The sequence below is a fragment of the Macrosteles quadrilineatus genome, unplaced genomic scaffold, assembly GCF_028750875.1.
Source record: "Macrosteles quadrilineatus isolate MER2022 unplaced genomic scaffold, UCM_ALF_1.0 Scaffold_7__1_contigs__length_78375512, whole genome shotgun sequence".
NCBI lineage: Eukaryota > Metazoa > Arthropoda > Insecta > Hemiptera > Cicadellidae > Macrosteles > Macrosteles quadrilineatus.
The window spans coordinates 25,169,317-25,187,112 of record NW_026542600.1 but is presented as its reverse complement, the minus strand read 5'-3'; the positions used below and the strand labels follow the sequence as shown (position 1 = coordinate 25,187,112).

The window sequence follows — 17,796 nt, the reverse complement described above, 5'->3', positions numbered from 1 at the left end:
CTACTTTAAGTTAACACAGTACTTTATTTTTTATTTTTCCATACTATTTGCCAAAATCACTAGGCATATAACATTTTCTTTTGATGTTTAAAAAAAATATTTCTTAGCAAAAATTATTAATGCAGTAAACAAAAAAGTGTTAAAAAGTCCTATTTATTGGGATTAAAACCATAATAATTTGCCTAATCATATATTATAAAATATATATTTGGTTATAAATTATATATAAGTTTGGAATATTGGTTAATGTTTGGGAATAAGGGGTTTTAAATCCTCCACAGAAAAAATGAAAAATCAGTTACTATAATTTATTAAGGTTAAAAACAATTTATTTGTTTCATTCATACAGTATATGTTGCATTCACTTTCCAGTTCTAGACTTTCTAGATCTTATGTAGGCTTTGAGTTAGCAGGAATGTACAGGTATGATCTATCAGACTGTCGTGAGTCAGACACAGTTAGTCCTTTCTTGTCTGGCCAGTTTCATGCAGGGTTTATTAAATGTCCACTTTCACATAGTTCAAAAGTCCTTTATGATTAAAAGTTGTATCAACATTATTTCTCAAAGATATAATAGAATATATTTTCTGCTTATCATCTTCGCTTAGAACTAAACTGATTAAACCTGATCATATATCCAATATGAGGAACATTGTAAGTATACCTTTTAACCAAATGTCTAAAATAATATTAGGAAATATGCAGGTTTGCAATCAAATTAACTTCAAGTAAAACTTATATAGTTATTATATTTACAAGATAATAAGGGGTTTAACAAATTTTAAAATATAATTTTTCCCCTTAGTAATTTGGTTATGAGACTTTTCCAATGAATTAAAGCAATGCTTGATGGCTAGTCTTTGAAAGCAGTAAATGGGATCTTGGTTTTATAATATTCTGTTAATCACACAAATGATTGTGTAGCTTTAAACTTAAATTTGGTTGATAGAAAGAAGGTGAATGTAACCTTCAGGTAAATATTAATAAAACCCCTGTACAATTTGAATAAATAAAAAAAAAAACTGTAACATGTAAATGTGTATGTTCTTATAAGCTATAACTGTTATTGTATCCAATTTGTGTAACTAGTGGGCGAACTGGCACTTTGCTGCACACGAGAGAAATGTTTACAAACGCACGAGCCATGGGCGAGTGTTGAAAGTTTTTCGAGTGTAGCAAAGGCAGTTTATACATTATACTCGTATTATACTTTATATTTTTCCTACAGTTACTATAAATCATATAAATAATTAGTCTTTCAAAAACACTGTGGGTACAACACGTTTTTAGGTTAGGTTAAATCCAAACATTGAACGAAAAAAATGGGAAATGCTGCACCAGCTGATTGTAGTCGTAATATCTTTTAGTGTTTCCAACTTATTTTCAAGCGTACACAGATTACGTTCATAATAAAAGCACGCTGTTTTGTGTTCTTTAGTTGGAATACTGGTGTGCGCCAAAGTAAGGCTTTCTGTACTAAAATCTGTTCAAGGAAGCCCACTTTGTCAGGTAAATGTAGGAAAAATATATTTGAAATAGAGAAAAAAAACTTTTTGCTTGGGAATTAAAAGAAATCCATCCAACCTTAATTAAAATTGAAAACAATTTCAAATTTTATTCTTTGAAATAGTTTCTCTAAAAAATATATCAGACATATGTTTTATATGTACTTTAGGACAAGTAAGTAAGACTCTTAAATGTCTACTTAACCTGAGTAAAATATTTAATAAAACTTGAGGAGTGGAACAATTGGGTGAAACATATTTCTGAGTCAATGAATGGAAAACTTTTTAACACAAACATACTAAAGAAATTGTTTTAGTCCTTATGTAAAAATTGTAAACTGGTAACCAATTATCCTCAGGATTAAAGGTTATGTAGGAAGTAGGATAAAACGATACAAGCTGTAAAATATTTTAATTGCAAAATCATGTTATTATTTATTCATTTGAGAATAACCTGTTGTAAAGTAACTATCATTTGAACATGTGATTGTAAACTTAGTAATAATCACTCATATATACAGGGTTGGACTGAAATTTGGATAAGCACCTTACTGTTCTATGCTGTGAGTGCACTGATTCCTTCAATGAAACAAGGTTTTAATGACAAGTTCACAAGTACCCGTCAGCAACTCACAAATTCTATTTACCAGAACTCACGAGGTAAGGAGAGATAAATAGTTTTTGTTGAATTTTTTTATTTCTTTAACACGAGATTTATTCAAAACAGGAATATATGTCCTGAATGCATATTCCACCCTAAATTAATAAAATTACTTGTTTACCACTAAGGTTATATTATGAGAACACCAAAACATATATATAATATATGGTTAATGACCATGTGGGTCATTAAGGACTTTTTTCCTGAAAGGTATAGAATTCAGCTAGCCAGGGCCGCTTTAATAAATGGGCCCGGGCCCAGGGACGCAAAATGTTTTAGGTTTGTTGGGGGCGCAAGCGGTATGGTAGCGATAGCGGGCCTGCAGGACCCCTGGTTTGGGGGGGGGGGGGGCTGCAAGCGTTGACTGGGATTTTCCGGGAAATTTTACTTAGACCCAAACCCGTGCCCACCTATCATAAAAATATTGATGTGAGCATTACTATACCTTAATATGACAAAAATCTGTTAAAACTATCAGTAAAGGTTGATTCACACATATCAGTTACGGCACCTCACAATTCAGTCATATCAGTCACGTCACAGTCAACCAAAATATTCTTTAATGATTTTTCTATTGCATAATCTACACTCACCCGGCGCAGGTCCGTCAGTCGCTCTGTCAGCGTCCGTCAGTCATTATCAGAATTTTCTCCACCAATATTTTTGGATTTTTCGGATGCCTGCCGGACATGTTTGAGGTTAGAAAACAGTGTTTTTGTTATTTAAATGATTGTTTTTTAGACTGTAACATCACTGTAAATATTAGACGGAATACTGACTGAAACCAACTGACGGGCAGTTGACTGAGGAATTGCGGACGCAACTGAGACTAAACTGTGACTGGACTGTAACGGAAGTGTGACTGAACTGATATGTGTGAATCAACCTTAAGAGCACTAGGACAAGTTGTTTTCAACTGCTAAACTGACACTACTTTGACTGGACAATAGAAATTCTCTACTAACCTAAGTAAAAAATTTGTCTGCAGTTATGCTGGTTGCATCAACTCTCCTTGTGGCCTGCATGATGGCGCTATTATAGGGCCGTATTTAGAATTAATATGGCCCCGGTGGATCACACCAGAGAGGCCCCTCTATGCTGATACCACTCGATCAATTTTTTAACGATTAAATTGACGAATAATTCTAGATGGCTAGGACATTAGCTAATTAATGATTCCATTCTTTCACTTTCATTAATACTATTAGGGGGCTGTGGACCAGATTTGTTTACTTCGAGACAGTTAAAATATTTCTACCTCCGTGTCTCCGGCCAAAATCAGGTCGGTTCAAAATCAGTTTGCTTTTGAAAGTGTAATTTTTAATTAATAGAGAAGATCGATTTTCGAGCCGAGCCGAGCCTGGCCTACAAGCTTGAGAGATCTAGCAAAAAGTCAGAAAATCAAGCTGGAGCTGAGGTTTTACGACCGCGATAACATTGCGACTGCAGAAGGATCACGCTTACGTGATTGAAAGATTCACGCTTTTGCTGTGATAGCGGATGCCGATGAGAATATCCCCCCGCGGTTGACAATGACGATGTCTCCGCGGCTGCGGGAGATGATCAATATTTAGTCGCGATCGAGGAAGACAATATTGATGTCCATGGGAGACATTCAGGATTTTTCTGCGATAGTGGAAGATGATAATGTTTCGTGACCGTGCGAGGTATACAAGATTTGACGCTATTGAAGCAGACGATAATAATGTCTCTTTTTCTGCCGGAGATATTAGGGATCCAGTCCCAATTGTGGGAGACAATGATGTAGTCTACACGACCGCAGGAGATGTTCTGGGTTTGGTTGCAATCAATCACAGTAGACGATGATAATATTTTTGTGACTGTGGGAAGTATTCATGATTTTGCCACGGTCACAAAGGACTATGATAATATTTCTGTGACCTACAAAGATATTCAGGATTTTGTTGCAATCATGGAAGATAACGATGGTGCCTCGGTACCTCGGGAGATGCCGTACCTAGCCCAAGTGCAGGCTTAGATGGAAATACCTGGGATAACGTTTTTAAAGATTTGTAGGAGAGGGTCTGGTAATCATACAAGGTAAAAGCATGTGTATTTTATATTATGAAATATAAATACGTCTTTAGTTGAGTGCAAACATTAATACTTTAATACTTTTCAATAAAATGGCAACCATACAAAGTAGGTATTTTAAGCCAAGTATGAATGGAGATGAGATGAGTGTAGGATGAGTGGCGAGATCTTGTAGTCGTGTTAGTGACTAAGGCCGACTTATTCGTTAGACACAGCTGTTAATTAATAGCCAATACAGCTAATGGCAACTAAGGGACCTACAGTTTTTAGTGGAATCCGAACCACATTTTTGCCTTGGTATATACGAATTGGTCTAATTTTCAGGATAGTACTGGGGATAGTCGTAGTACTCACTCGTGCGGATGTTAATCCACACTAGGGAGTATTGCATCATTGCATCCACAGTGCAAGCCTATAAATATCCACAATTCGTAACCTCCTAGTAGCTGGATTACAGGACGATGCCATCCGTCCTAGTTAAGCTTACATTAAGCAGACATAAACATGTGTTATTTGTGTTTTTAGTTGTAAAAAATCAAATGTAACAATTTTAACCTAAACATTATTGCTAGTTTTTGAGTCAGCTCAATTTTAAGCTTATTTATATTTCAAGTTGTATTTCTAACTTTAAACTATGTTGTTTATTAATTATAAGTATTTCTCTGTCACAGATCAAAATAATATAAAAATAAATATGTCAACATTATGGTCAGAACCACTAGCAATTCAGCGAAAAATGAATAATGTTCCTACTATTATCAGAACGAGTAAGCACACCATAATGTTAGATCATTTGGAACTCTGGGTTTTCCAAGAAGAGAAGTTTGAATACAAAACAACTTTGGAGAGTCTATCTGATTATAAAGTACAGTTTGTTAAGGTAGGTAACAAATAATACCCATAATCAAAACAAGTAGCAACAATTTTTTCCACGCTAGAATCTTGAAAACTTTTGGTATTGTTGTACATTTGTTTTGTTCTAGTTCCAAAAATTTGAATTGTATAGGGTGTTACATATTTTTTAAGGAAATTAATAGTTTCCAGATAAACAAATATGATAGTATAGTATTTTTCAAAGTTTATGCACATACAGAATTTTGGTTTCTTGGTTAAAAACGTTCAAACATGAAATCTGTGCACATAAAGAAGCTGTGTGTATGCACATAAATACAAATAAGACCAATTTAATAAGAACCCTATGAAATGTGTTTGATACTTGTTAATAACCCTATAACTAAACAATGATACCTGTACTATTGACTACAAAGAATGTTTGTATAGCACTGGTAATAAAGTCATTATATTACGCAATTGATCATTCATTTAGACAATTTGAGAATCTTTACCGTTTAAAAATATCAAGGAATCTTAGTAAATACCAGAGAAGCTCACTAAATAAAAAAAATATAGATAACTTTTTTTGATTTCCTTATAATCTTAAAGATCCTGGGAGATGGCGCAAACATGTTTTTTCCTTTGAAAGTAGCTTTTTCTGAAATATATCTAAATTATGTTTCTCTACCAATTTATGTGATCTTTTAATAGGTGTATGAACACTGCTACCTACCTATTTCAATTTTCAATCATTGATCGAAGCAAATTTGATAGACTCGTCAAAAACAGACTGAACAGCGTAAATATTTTTGTGTACAAACATTTTGTTTATCTGAGGCTATTGATCTTAAATTCAACATTACGCACAGTGTCATTTTTTGTTGAAGTAAAAATCTGTCTATGCTATTTTGGTTGTGGATCTATAGACACAACCACCTCGAGCGACAAATAGAATAATATTGAATGCAGCTTATAAAATAAGCTGATACGATTGAGCTTCTTGTTGGATGATACACATACCAGATTAGATAATTGCTACTTGGGGGTCATTATTACTCTAGAGTAGTCTAATAAGAATAAGAATAAGACATGTTTATTTCCATTGATCTTTATAAAAGAAATATGACACGTCATTTGTTATACATGGTGATTCAGTGTTTACAGTACAATATATCTTCAATTTAAATAACTACTTACAGGAAAATAAAAGCTTTATTTCAACTTAATCTTCAAAATCTAATATTTATTTCACAACTTAAATATAATCATCAATTTTCTAAAAAGGATTTTTAACAATCCAGTCATACACAGTTGATTTTTTAAAATACTGTAAGAAACTAATTTTGCTTCTTCAGGCAGCTTATTCAAAAACTGTATACAATTTAATTTATGTGAATGTTTGGTTTTTGCCAATCTGTGCTGATTAATGATAAGCAGATAAGATAACAGTTTATGAAACTAGTTGAGAGACATGCGAAACACTGAAAATCACACAGCGTAAACAGATGGACAATCAAAAGTGGCCAAAGGCCATTAGGACGTTAACTCTTGTACTCAACTCAACGTTGCAGTAGAAAGGAAGGCTGAACTCCGAAATCACAGTGATGCCAAACCGATATTCTTATTAGGGTGGACTGATGCTTCTAGGTATCAAATGAGGCGACTCTCAAACCGATTATGATTTTCATAACCAGTGTTAACCCAAAACAGACAAAACGATGAAATCAGAAATCACAGTGATGCCAAACTGATATTCCTTGTGGTTCAGATACACTGCAACCACTTACTGATTAATAGATTAGAATCCTTAATTTGTTATCATCGTGTTAGCCATTTTGTATGTTGCTTTGGTCACACGTAATTTTGCAGAAGATGCCATATAAAATAAACTTGTTGTCAAGAGTATTTTTTGTTTTAACATTTTTGCAGGGTTTTGACTGGCATGACAGGCTGTTCCTATTGGTCTGCTTTCAAAACAGCGTCTGTAACTTATACTCTGCAACTTCCAATTTCGATGTCACTTACCACCAACCCATTTCTGACAATGGAGACCCTACTGATGCTCAGTTCTTTGTTCAGCAAGAGAAGCTATTCCTCGCCATTCTGTTTCATGAACGTTCTGTTTCAGTACGATTAAACAGAATAAGTTCTCAGTTAAGGTTAGTAGGCTATGAATTATTTACAGTTAATAGTATGTATCTTTAATATATGGCACAAAATTTACTATGTCAATGTCTCAATTCAATTTTATTTGTTGTTTTTCAATTTAATACAATTAGCAGATTTTCTTTAGTTTTTTTATTGTTGTTTATGTGAAACATTATTTATTAAAGTATTGTGTTAATTTGTTGCCTGCAAGATGAGATAAAAAAGACATTATGACTTATGTCTCACAAAGTATGTGTTATCTGAATTTATATTATGCTGGAGTCTAATTGGACACATATGTGACAGTCTGTATTGTAGCATTTAAATAAATAAATACAAGTTAAACCCCAAAAACAGATTTACACAAAAAGAATCACATCCAACCAAGAGCTTTATATTAATTTATTAATGCCTAATATCAGTCACAGTGGTATGAAAATGTATTTTAATTTTTGAATAGTCTTGAATCACTTTAACACATAAAATAAAAGGATATTTATTTTTATTAAATATTCCCCGTTACCCTTTACAACCATGGTAGGCGCAGAATCTACCATCGACAGTTGATAAGTCAGACATTTGAAAGAAGCGTTGCCGGTACGAGGACCGTGCGATCAGCTGAAATTTATTCAGAGTCACCAAGAAGTGCGGAGCCGAAGCCCCGATTGATTTTGATCTAATAAAAGCGTCCCTTCCATCTCTGGCCCGGATTCTGTTTGCATGTATTAGCTCTAGAATTACCTCAGTTATCCAAGTAATGGATTGTACGATCCAAGGAACCCTTACTGATTTAATGAGCCTTTTATTCACAGGATTTACCAGTGGCAGAATTTTTACATGGATATGGAGTTGATTCCTGATATAACCCCCACAGCCACCTGTATAGCACTGTTCAAATATGAGGAAGATATTGTGTTTGTCTTAGGGTGTCCAGAGAATGATGCAATAAGGGTGAGTTGCTTCTTTGTTTTGACAAATAAATGCATTATTTGACACAAGGGAAAGATCCATTCTAACTCTATATAAAGGGTTTATTAAGGTATTTTTTAAAGGAAACAGTCCAAGCCCAGGTTTTGTTACTCTGTGTAACACAACCTGTTGTTAAATGGTATTATTAAATAATGTAATAGTCAAGTTCAAATGGAACCTGGATGTAAAATAGATTGTGCTTGTAATTGAACCAGGCTCCTTTAGATTTGTAGGTCAGTGCTATAATGACTTAGCTATCGAGGCAATCATGGTCGAGTACATACTGTATTTATATATACTAGGTGAAACCCGTCGAAATCGACAGTTAGGGGCCTCCTCGTTTATATGGTCCTGTGACTTCATTGGCAACAAATAATGCAAATGAAATAGCAATGTGCCATTTCCAAAGAGAAAAACATACTGTAAATTGGCTGTTACATAAATATTGATGTTTACATGCATCGTTAATCAACGTATTTTATAAAGGAGAATGTGATCTAGTTTAAAAGGAATATGACCTTTCTGTCATGACAGTAGCTGCTTATATAAATAGTATTTACTCTTACAGCCAAAATATCATGTTTACTTTCAATAATGTTACCAACCCAGTGGGCCACGGTCCGTAATATAGGCAAATAGGCCACTGCAAATAATTTGTCAAGATAGGTATTATCTTAGGCATGGTTTTTGTGTTTGGATGTTATTAGACACGATAAGAGCACACTGTTGGAGAAATATAAGCTGAATCATAAATTTCACAACGCGAGTTTGAGCATTTTGTAACTATAGGAGGAAGTTACATAGTATTTTTTAGGCTGCTGCTCAGTGCACTTTAAGAATATTTTTTTAGAGATAAATTAAATTATTGTTTTTGTTGCGGAGTAGCGCTAGTAAACATGCACAACCCTTTTTCGTTAGCCTAATAACATTCAAAGGCTCTCTAAGAGTTCAAGAAAATAACATTGCAAAAATACTTCCTTTGGATAATTCAGTAACTCTCAATAAATGTGTGTTGCTTAAAATACAATTTAAAAATTAACAGCTGTTTCGTTAAAAAGTATTATCCACATGGCCAAAATGTAAACAAATCTGTGGAGGTATCTTTTAAAGGCTTCTGGGGCAGAGCCCTAAGGGAATTTACTTCGTTTTTCTTTTGATAACTCATCTACAGACCAAGACCTTTCTTTGGACACCTCTACCAAGCTTCTACGCCCAGCCGTTCTCTTAAATTAGTAGAGACAAAGTTTCCAATTAAATATTTAGATTCCCCCATGTTAATCTTATGGGAGAAAACCCAACTTTGATGGAAGGTCCAGCCCGAACTAATAAAGATTTCAAAAAAATAAAAACACTTTGCAAAACTACAGATCAGGGCCATTCTTTTGACACTTTAATCATCAAAATCGGTACAAAAATGAGGGAGGAGTTCTGTTTACAAAAATCGGCTTAGCGTATTATATATATAGATGTTTACTTCATCCCATTACATCAGTTTTCTTGACAGTTGATTTGTCATATAGTATAGTAAAAATATATAATTATTAATGTATACTAATTACAGTATGACCTATGTTCTTGTAAAGAGTAAAATTCCCTCTCCAAAAGAATGTGTTTCAAGGATAATTTGAATTTAGAGAAGGAAACAATCTTCTTAATTTCAGCTGATAATTTGTTGTACATTTTAGATCCTATATATCTCATATTAAACCAATATTATTCAGTATGGTATTTGTGGAATAGTTTAGAATTGTCTCCACATGTATAGCCATGTTCTTGATGGTCAACATCAATGGCTTTTGGTTAAAATATATGTCTATTCCTATTTCAAGTAACCGTATTTGACTTGAGTCCTGTTCTTGTAGTGGTGTGTGGCTGTGGCCTTGGCTTTCAGTATCTACATAAAACCTATGGTGTGTTTAGTTTGTCTGTTTTAGTGCAGTAATCCTATTTTATGTCCAGCATTTTGATGCTAATGACTAAGGGGACTAGGTTGGTTTAATTGAAAGTTTAGTTTAGTTCAGAACCATTGTAGGCATGTTAAAGGTTTGCATGCCTATGCCACCACTAACATTCAATATTTACAGCCATTCTGATGAAAATACAACAATTAGTTAACAGTAAAATACAAATATGTACTTTAGAAGGCAGCAAAATGCAAGGGAGTGTTTTAGTGTTGACATAGGTTGATTTTAATATTATTTTGTTTTGAAATTGATTTCTTTTTTAGTTTCCATCTCAAGTTTGGAGTAGAAAACCAAATGGAGAAATTTCTCTAGTTCAATATCTGCCTACAGACAAACCTACCTCTATTAAACATTTCATGGAAAGAGGAGAGAATTTCATCTTCATTTTGGAGAATGATCGGGATGAGAATTCAATATACTGGTGGGAAGGTAATACTGAAAAGTGAAAATCTTTTCATAGTAGGGAAATTTTACCAAATATATTATATTTCATTATAAGTACCGAAAATGACATTTTCCGTAGCTTAAGATTCATGTGTGAGGCAATGCAAAAAAAAAAAAAAAAACCCACCATATTTCACATACGAAGCAGAGGATGGAAATATTTGGAGCAAATGCTGGTAAACGCCTTTCGGTGCAAGTTATGAACGATAGCCTACTTTTATCACGACACCAAAATACTAACGTACCAAAAAATAAACCTCAACAGTTTTAAAAGTATTATTATATTTCTCAACTAGTGTTTTTATCAATGAAAATAAAAGTAAATAGGTTACATAACAACATATACAGTTTTAAAAGTTCAAGGTTATGTTTATCTTAACACACATTATGCTCAAAACAAAACATTAACAAGGTTATGCCAATTTATGTTCACATTTAAATTGCAAAACAGTAAAAACAGCTGATCATAAAAATAAATGGTCAAGAAACAAAACACTAGTGCTTGTGGTGGGCAAATGTAAAACACTGATCGAGAGCAAGGGGAAATTGGAAATCATATGATTGTTTTCCCTTGTTCTAAATTAGAGCTTGGGGAAAATTATTTTCATTTGTATCGGCTGTCATCGAAAATAGCTACTGTCTGTTCAGTGTCAGCTGTCATAAAAATAGCTACTTTTTATACGGAGTGAAGCAAAAGTATTTAAAATATGAAGAAAGTATTTACTTGATATAAATACAAATTTTACTGTCGATAATGCTTTAATGTTATAATTATTTTTGTTTTTATTGATTAATTATTAACTATTATATGAAGCTTGGTTTTAGGATCGAAAAAAGCTAATTGATAATGTATTGGAAGCTCTCTGGAACTTTTCAATCCAATGACATTTCACTAAAGGAAGTGTCACTCATTAGAATTCCTCTTAACAGGAGACAACTAGCTACATGGTTAACAATAGTCCCTACAGTTAGGTATGGTAGAACAAGCTGGTGCTTAAGACGGGAAACAGTACTCAACAGTAGCACAATCTTTTGGTGGTTCAACTCAACTGTTCTTTTCCATTTTAAAGATAGCTGTGACTATAACGAATTCCCAATGTATGGGCACTGCATGTTGGGTCTCAGAACCAATGAGCTAAGCAAGGAATTTCATTGTATTTTTTCTAAGCAATAGCCTGCCACAGTATGGTGATATAATTAATAGACAGTATACAGCACACTTAGCAATAGATTCTCAGTAGACTACTGTATCTCAGTACTGTCAAATTTAAAGAAAAGGAGCTGAAAGAAATCGAACAAACACTACTCTGAGCAGGTTTATTTTGAAAAATAAATTATTTTATAATTTGTGAGTTCTTTAGTGGAAAAACAAATAAATATTGTGAACATGATTTAATTTTAAATTATTACTTTACTTTACTTTTCAATTAAATGGCGTCCATACAAAGTAGGTATTTTAATCCAAGTATGAATGGAGATGAGTGTAGAATGAGTGGTGCGATCTTGTAGTCTTGTTAGTGACAACCGACTTGTGTGTGAAGACCGGCTTATTCCTTAGACAGCTGTTAATTAATAGCCCATACAGCTAATGGCAACTAAGGGACCTACAGTTTATAGTGGAATCCGAACCCCATTTTTGCCTTGGTATATACGAATTTGTCTAATTTTCAGGATAGTACTGGGGATAGTCGTAGTACTCACTCGTGAGGACTATAATCCACACCAGGTAGTATTGCATCCACACTAATAAATAAACTCACTCTTATTTACCGGTTCCAGGAAGCGAGTTTGTTCGTTGGCTGTCTGTCGAAGGAATGGAGAAGTATTTTCAAGTAGCAGTGAGCAGTAACCTAAAATACCCAACATTCTTGACATTTACTCACAAGGTAAGTAATTTTGAGTGACCTGTAGACATTATTAAATGAAATTGTAAAAAATTGAAAATATTAATTAATTTCATTGGAATTAATTGATACAAATTTCAGAATAAACTAATTCTCTCTGGCAAAAGCCAAGTCTCCAGATAACTGGTCTTGAAACCAACAAGAAACACAATGTAGCACCTCCTATAATTTGCTATATCAGCTACCAAAGAAAATCAGAGTTAATTCAAAACGTCTGTCATTTTAAAATCACAGGGAACTTTACAAAACCGAGTTGAACATTTATGCTGATTCCTGCTTGATGCTATCGGAGAACTCTGAGTGTTCGGGCCACTAACTTAACAAGTGATTTGTTGGGCGCATAAAGAAAACAGTGAAGGAAAAGCAGGAGAGGCTAGAGAAGAAGGATAGACTAGATAAGAGAAACTTCAAGTTCTTTTAATTCACAATTTCTTCAAGAAATACAGTAAAGTCACACAAATACGGTATAGGCATTTCTTGCATTAAAAAGGTAAACGTTAAGATACAATTGGTCAAAAACTCTTTCATTGATTAAACAAGCCCTCAAACCAACCTTTCCTCAAGTTTTTGCTTCAGTTTGTTTCCCTTTCATTCTTCAGGTTGTTTAGGCAGTATATTTATGATTTTTTGTCGAACATAGAAGAGTTTTTGGCCAAATTGTGTTGTGTTATGGACTGATAGACTCAAGTCGGTAGCTCTTCTGGTGTGATAGGAGTGAAATTCCTTTTTTCTGGTTAAGTACAGGATATGTGTGTAGAAGACAGCTGCATTGGTGTAGAGGGTTGTAACTGTTAGAAGCTTTTGTGATTTAATAGCTTCCCTGCAGCTGTTAGTAGGGGTAAGGTTGGAGACCACTCTTATGGCCTTTTTAGATAACCAGGAGTTTATTAACGTTCCTTTCAGAAGTTCCTTCCTGTGATATAAGTGCATATCTTATATGTGATTCTACCATAGCATAGTATGCTATCTTAGTAGTTTTCAACCCTCCTATCCACTTCATTTTTGATAGAACATAAACCTTCTTAAAGCTTCCTAAAGTTTCTTAAACCTTGTTAAATCTTATTAGTGAGGTTGTGAATGTGATCATCCCAAGAGAAGTCACCATCAATTGTCAGAACCATCAGCTTTGAATATCTTTCTTCTGAGGTTTCGGGAATTGCTGGTATTTGTTCGTAAAACTTGGTCTGCTTTTTTGGTGGATTGATGGTTAAGTCAGTTTGGAGGGATTATAGAGGGGAAATAGAGAATAGGAGGATTCTACTGAGTACAAAGCAGGAAGTAGCAAGGGAGGCTTGCTTAACAGAACCAACACCCTCCAAAGTAACATGTATTTGAGTATAATATACTACAAAATGAATAGCCAATAATTATGGTCGCTGGGGTAACGCTTTTGTATCCTTAACCCAAATGTCTTTTTCCCCTGTGAAGAAATTTGGCTCAAGATTATACTGTATGTTGTGTAATTCACAATTAATTATATAGTGCACAATTTGTTTGTGTGATATTTACATGAGATTTTGTTTTCAGAACGTACTCAGAATATGCCTAATGACCTCTGTCAAATTGGAGAAAATTTACGAAACAATTTTTTCAAGTGGTTACATTACTGAAAATGTTTCAATATTAAGTGTAACAGCGTTTGAAGAAAATGATAAATCCTACATGCTTGTCTTGAGCAAGTCTGAAAGTCAACTCTACATTTCCTTACATCATGTTAATGTACAAATTATGATTACATCTGCTTCTGGTAAGATTGTAATTTTAAAAATGTTTCAAATTTAGTATTTTGCTATGTAAAACATGGGTATGAACTTCGAGGACATCTGTGATAACGATAACATATTACATTACAGTACAAATATATTTTATTACTATATTTCTCTTGGTACATAGGTAGTCTTCCAATGTAGAGAAAGTTATCATTACCCATCCAGTGGCTGTATTTAGTTGTATTGGTTTCATTGGTGAATGTGAACACTTGAATAAAAGTGTGCTCTAAAACACAAGGCTACATAAAAGTAGCTAAAAGTTATGAGTAATTGCCAAAAATTGCCCATATAGCCAGACGTTTCTCACTCAATATTTCTTTAAATTCTGTATTTATAATCAATCAGCAACATCTAACATTCAAATACTAAAATAATATAAAAAACCTATCAAAAAATGACACTTAAGAGAAGTATTAAAGCAGCCATATTTTGCATTGTTTGTTTTAAAGTATAGATATAATTTGAAGAATTTTAAAGCCACAAATACTCAATTATCCTCGAAAATGTATTGTTCAGAATTTATTTCAGTTTTGTAAACCCAATAATATGCTTTATATTTTCAAGGGATATATTAAACATAAATACATATTCCTCTATTGCAACTTTCATAAACTGATGTACAACAAATTACAATTAAACTAAAAACATTTGTAGAATTCCCTCACTCTGAAGAGCTCAGAAGTGACTCAATTCAAGAGGCCTTGGAAACCATCCAGAAAGGAGTAACATCATTGAAATTCAAGATGGAAAATCTTGAATCCCTTTCATCTTCAGTTTTACTCACAAACAAAGATGCTTCCATCAGCCATGGGGTTGTTACAGGTGTGTCTACAACTATTTTGTCCAACTTCTGCTCTAATGTAGGGGAACATTTGCCAAAACAGTTTTTAATAATATAATGCAGATCTTTAAGCTACAATCAAACAGTGGTAACAGTGGTGTCTGTGTGTGTCATTTGCCTGAATTAGAACAACCATATACTATTATTGTGCTGTAGTTTTGTTCTTAACTTTTTGAGCCCCATAGGCCAATACTGGTAGAGCCATCAAGATCATCATAACCAGACCTTCACTTACAATTAATCTGTAACAGACATTATTGTCTGTCGCGTATCGTTTGTAATCTGTAAGTAGTCCGTAATTAATCAAACAAACATGTTTTCAGCTCTACATCGATGATAAATATTTGTAATTCATTCATTGTTTATTGTTTGTCAATATTGTTTGAAGTATCATTCCATCATTACATTGAGAATATGATCCCATAGATTATACTAATGGGCGTATAATTCAAGTAAATTGGTGAAGGCAACACCTGAAATGTGATGATGAGAGTCAAGTGCAAACCTACTTTTGCTTGGCCTCCGAACTTGCCAGTAGCCTACTATTGATCCATTAGACCTTCAGATTTGATCGATTGTGTGGTTTAATGAGTTATCTCCACATTCCATAGACTATGGTATACGAGGGTTGTGTAGAGTTGTGTATAGTAAGGGCCGTTTTAGTGTAATTCTCCGCTGCAACAAGGCTTCTCGCCGAGTGTGAGATGAGGTCAGTGATTAGTTTTTTGACTACAAGAACTGAAACACATCCCCTGCTGACATTCATCACTAGGACTGAAGGTTATGGACCGAATGCTATGGGAGAGGGTAAAGTGTGGAAATAAGTTAGGAGTGTAAAAATGGTTGTGAAAACCTTTATCCTTAATGGTCCTCTGTGAGTTGAACATTTCAAAGGCCATTCTAAAACTCCCTAGCCCATTTCTGCACCTAACCCATTCTCATTGCATTAGGGTCATAAAAAGCCTCATTGCTGCATACTCACGATCTACGGAGCTATACGCAAAAACGGCTCTTACTTAAAAATGACCCTCGTACAACTCAGGAGGAGTCCAAGGCAGTGTGTGTGTCCACTGAAAACTAGTGTTGTACAAATTTGTATTTTATTGTTAATCCGACCAAGAAAAATTCAAATTACAATTGCCATATTAAAATCCATAAAATATCTCATAGCTCAGAGGGTGTCTCAGCATGATTTATTGTTCAAGTTAGGCCAGTATCATGATTAAACATGTAAGTTCTACCTCGCTTCTGCAATATGGCGTGAAAATAATCTTGTTCTAGAATTGTTTGAAACATTAGTGTTCTTTCAGTTTCTTAAAACAAACTCATCAGATTTAAACCAAGTTATGTTTATCAGAGTGTAATATAATTACTTTTTGTTGTAAAAGTGATTTGTCTGGATTAGCTGAATTTGATGTAAAGCCAAAAACCTTTTCTACTTTGAAGCTGATAGTATGAATAATCGTATTAAACCTTATTCTTCTGGTTCCAGAGGAGATCCAAGTAGACAGTGGAGAGATCCACATGGAAGTTCACTTACGCAGAGACATAGCTCAGTTTATGGCAGATCTTTCTACAAACTACGTCGAACCTCTGTCTCAAGAGGTTAACACAACCTGGAGAAAACTGCAAACCACCCCAATGGAGAAAAATAGATCATTGATTTTCCAAGGAGATGTTTACATTAAAGAAGCAAAACTAAACTCACTATCTGCCCAGCTTATAAATAATAATGTCTTTGAACCACGTTCATTTTTGTCTGCAATGAACCCAATATCACAAAGATTGAAAAATGTGAAAGCAAAAAAGTTGAAAGTCGAATGGCTGGTGGTTAAAAAGCTTGGCAACAAAAATGTTGAAGGTACATTAATGTTTTATTTTCATTCCTAATAAATAGAGTGTAGTAGTATGAATATTAGTTATTAAAGAATGGTAGTCAATAGGAAACTTTAAAAAATTTTTTTGGGATCTAAAAGAGGATGGATTCTTACCAGGCTGCAGAACAGAGTGCTTAGATTTGTCTAAAATCTGTAAAAATTTGATCACACTACCGAGTACGGTACAGATTGAGTGACAAGGTGTTGTCGATCATGGGGTACTCTGACATACAAACTGTAAATCTGGTCCACAAAGTTTTCCAGACAGGAAAACCTTAGGACAAACCTTAGGGAAACCTTAGGAGAAAGTTGGTGTTGAGGCATGAAATCAATGAGCACAGTACTCGACAGGACAGCCACACACTTTAAAAGAGTACAGTTACATTAGGTTTAAGAAATGTGCAAAAGAAATGTTTACCTGAACTGTATGGATACTTTTACTTTTTATTTTATATATAGATTATTGAACTGTTTTATTTACTTAATTTGACAAAAGTTGTCATGAAAAACAGAGCTTGTACTTTGATGACGAACGCTTGAAAATAAAGACCTTATTTATTTATTTTATCAGACTACTCACTAAAACCCCCTAATCTATTGGACACAGACCTGGGATTGTTCGTCACATTACTTTATGAGTTTATGTCTGATCAACATGTCACCTAAGAAGCCCTCAAGGCTCGCACCGTTTCTGGCATGCAGGCAAAGTTATAGAAATTGGATAGGACACATTTGAATAATATGATGCGGTCACCTAAATAAAGAAAATGATCTGTTTAGACTTCTTCTTATGGGGTGTTTAAAAAAAAAGCTTTCATTCCCATC

General features: G+C 34.0%; 1 protein-coding gene across 1 annotated transcript; it reads left to right on the top strand.

The window, feature by feature from the left end:
* The first annotated feature begins 482 nt into the window (after positions 1-482).
* On the top strand, positions 483-17,685 carry LOC128998874 (uncharacterized). The gene is made up of 11 exons (XM_054425231.1): positions 483-654; positions 2,027-2,165; positions 4,893-5,101; positions 6,985-7,214; positions 8,016-8,154; positions 10,400-10,565; positions 12,360-12,466; positions 14,012-14,231; positions 14,908-15,075; positions 16,587-16,955; positions 17,639-17,685. Exons 1-11 carry the CDS (start codon positions 643-645, stop codon positions 17,683-17,685), a joined length of 1,806 nt encoding a protein of 601 aa, XP_054281206.1. The 5' UTR covers positions 483-642.
* The last annotated feature ends 111 nt before the right edge of the window (positions 17,686-17,796 follow it).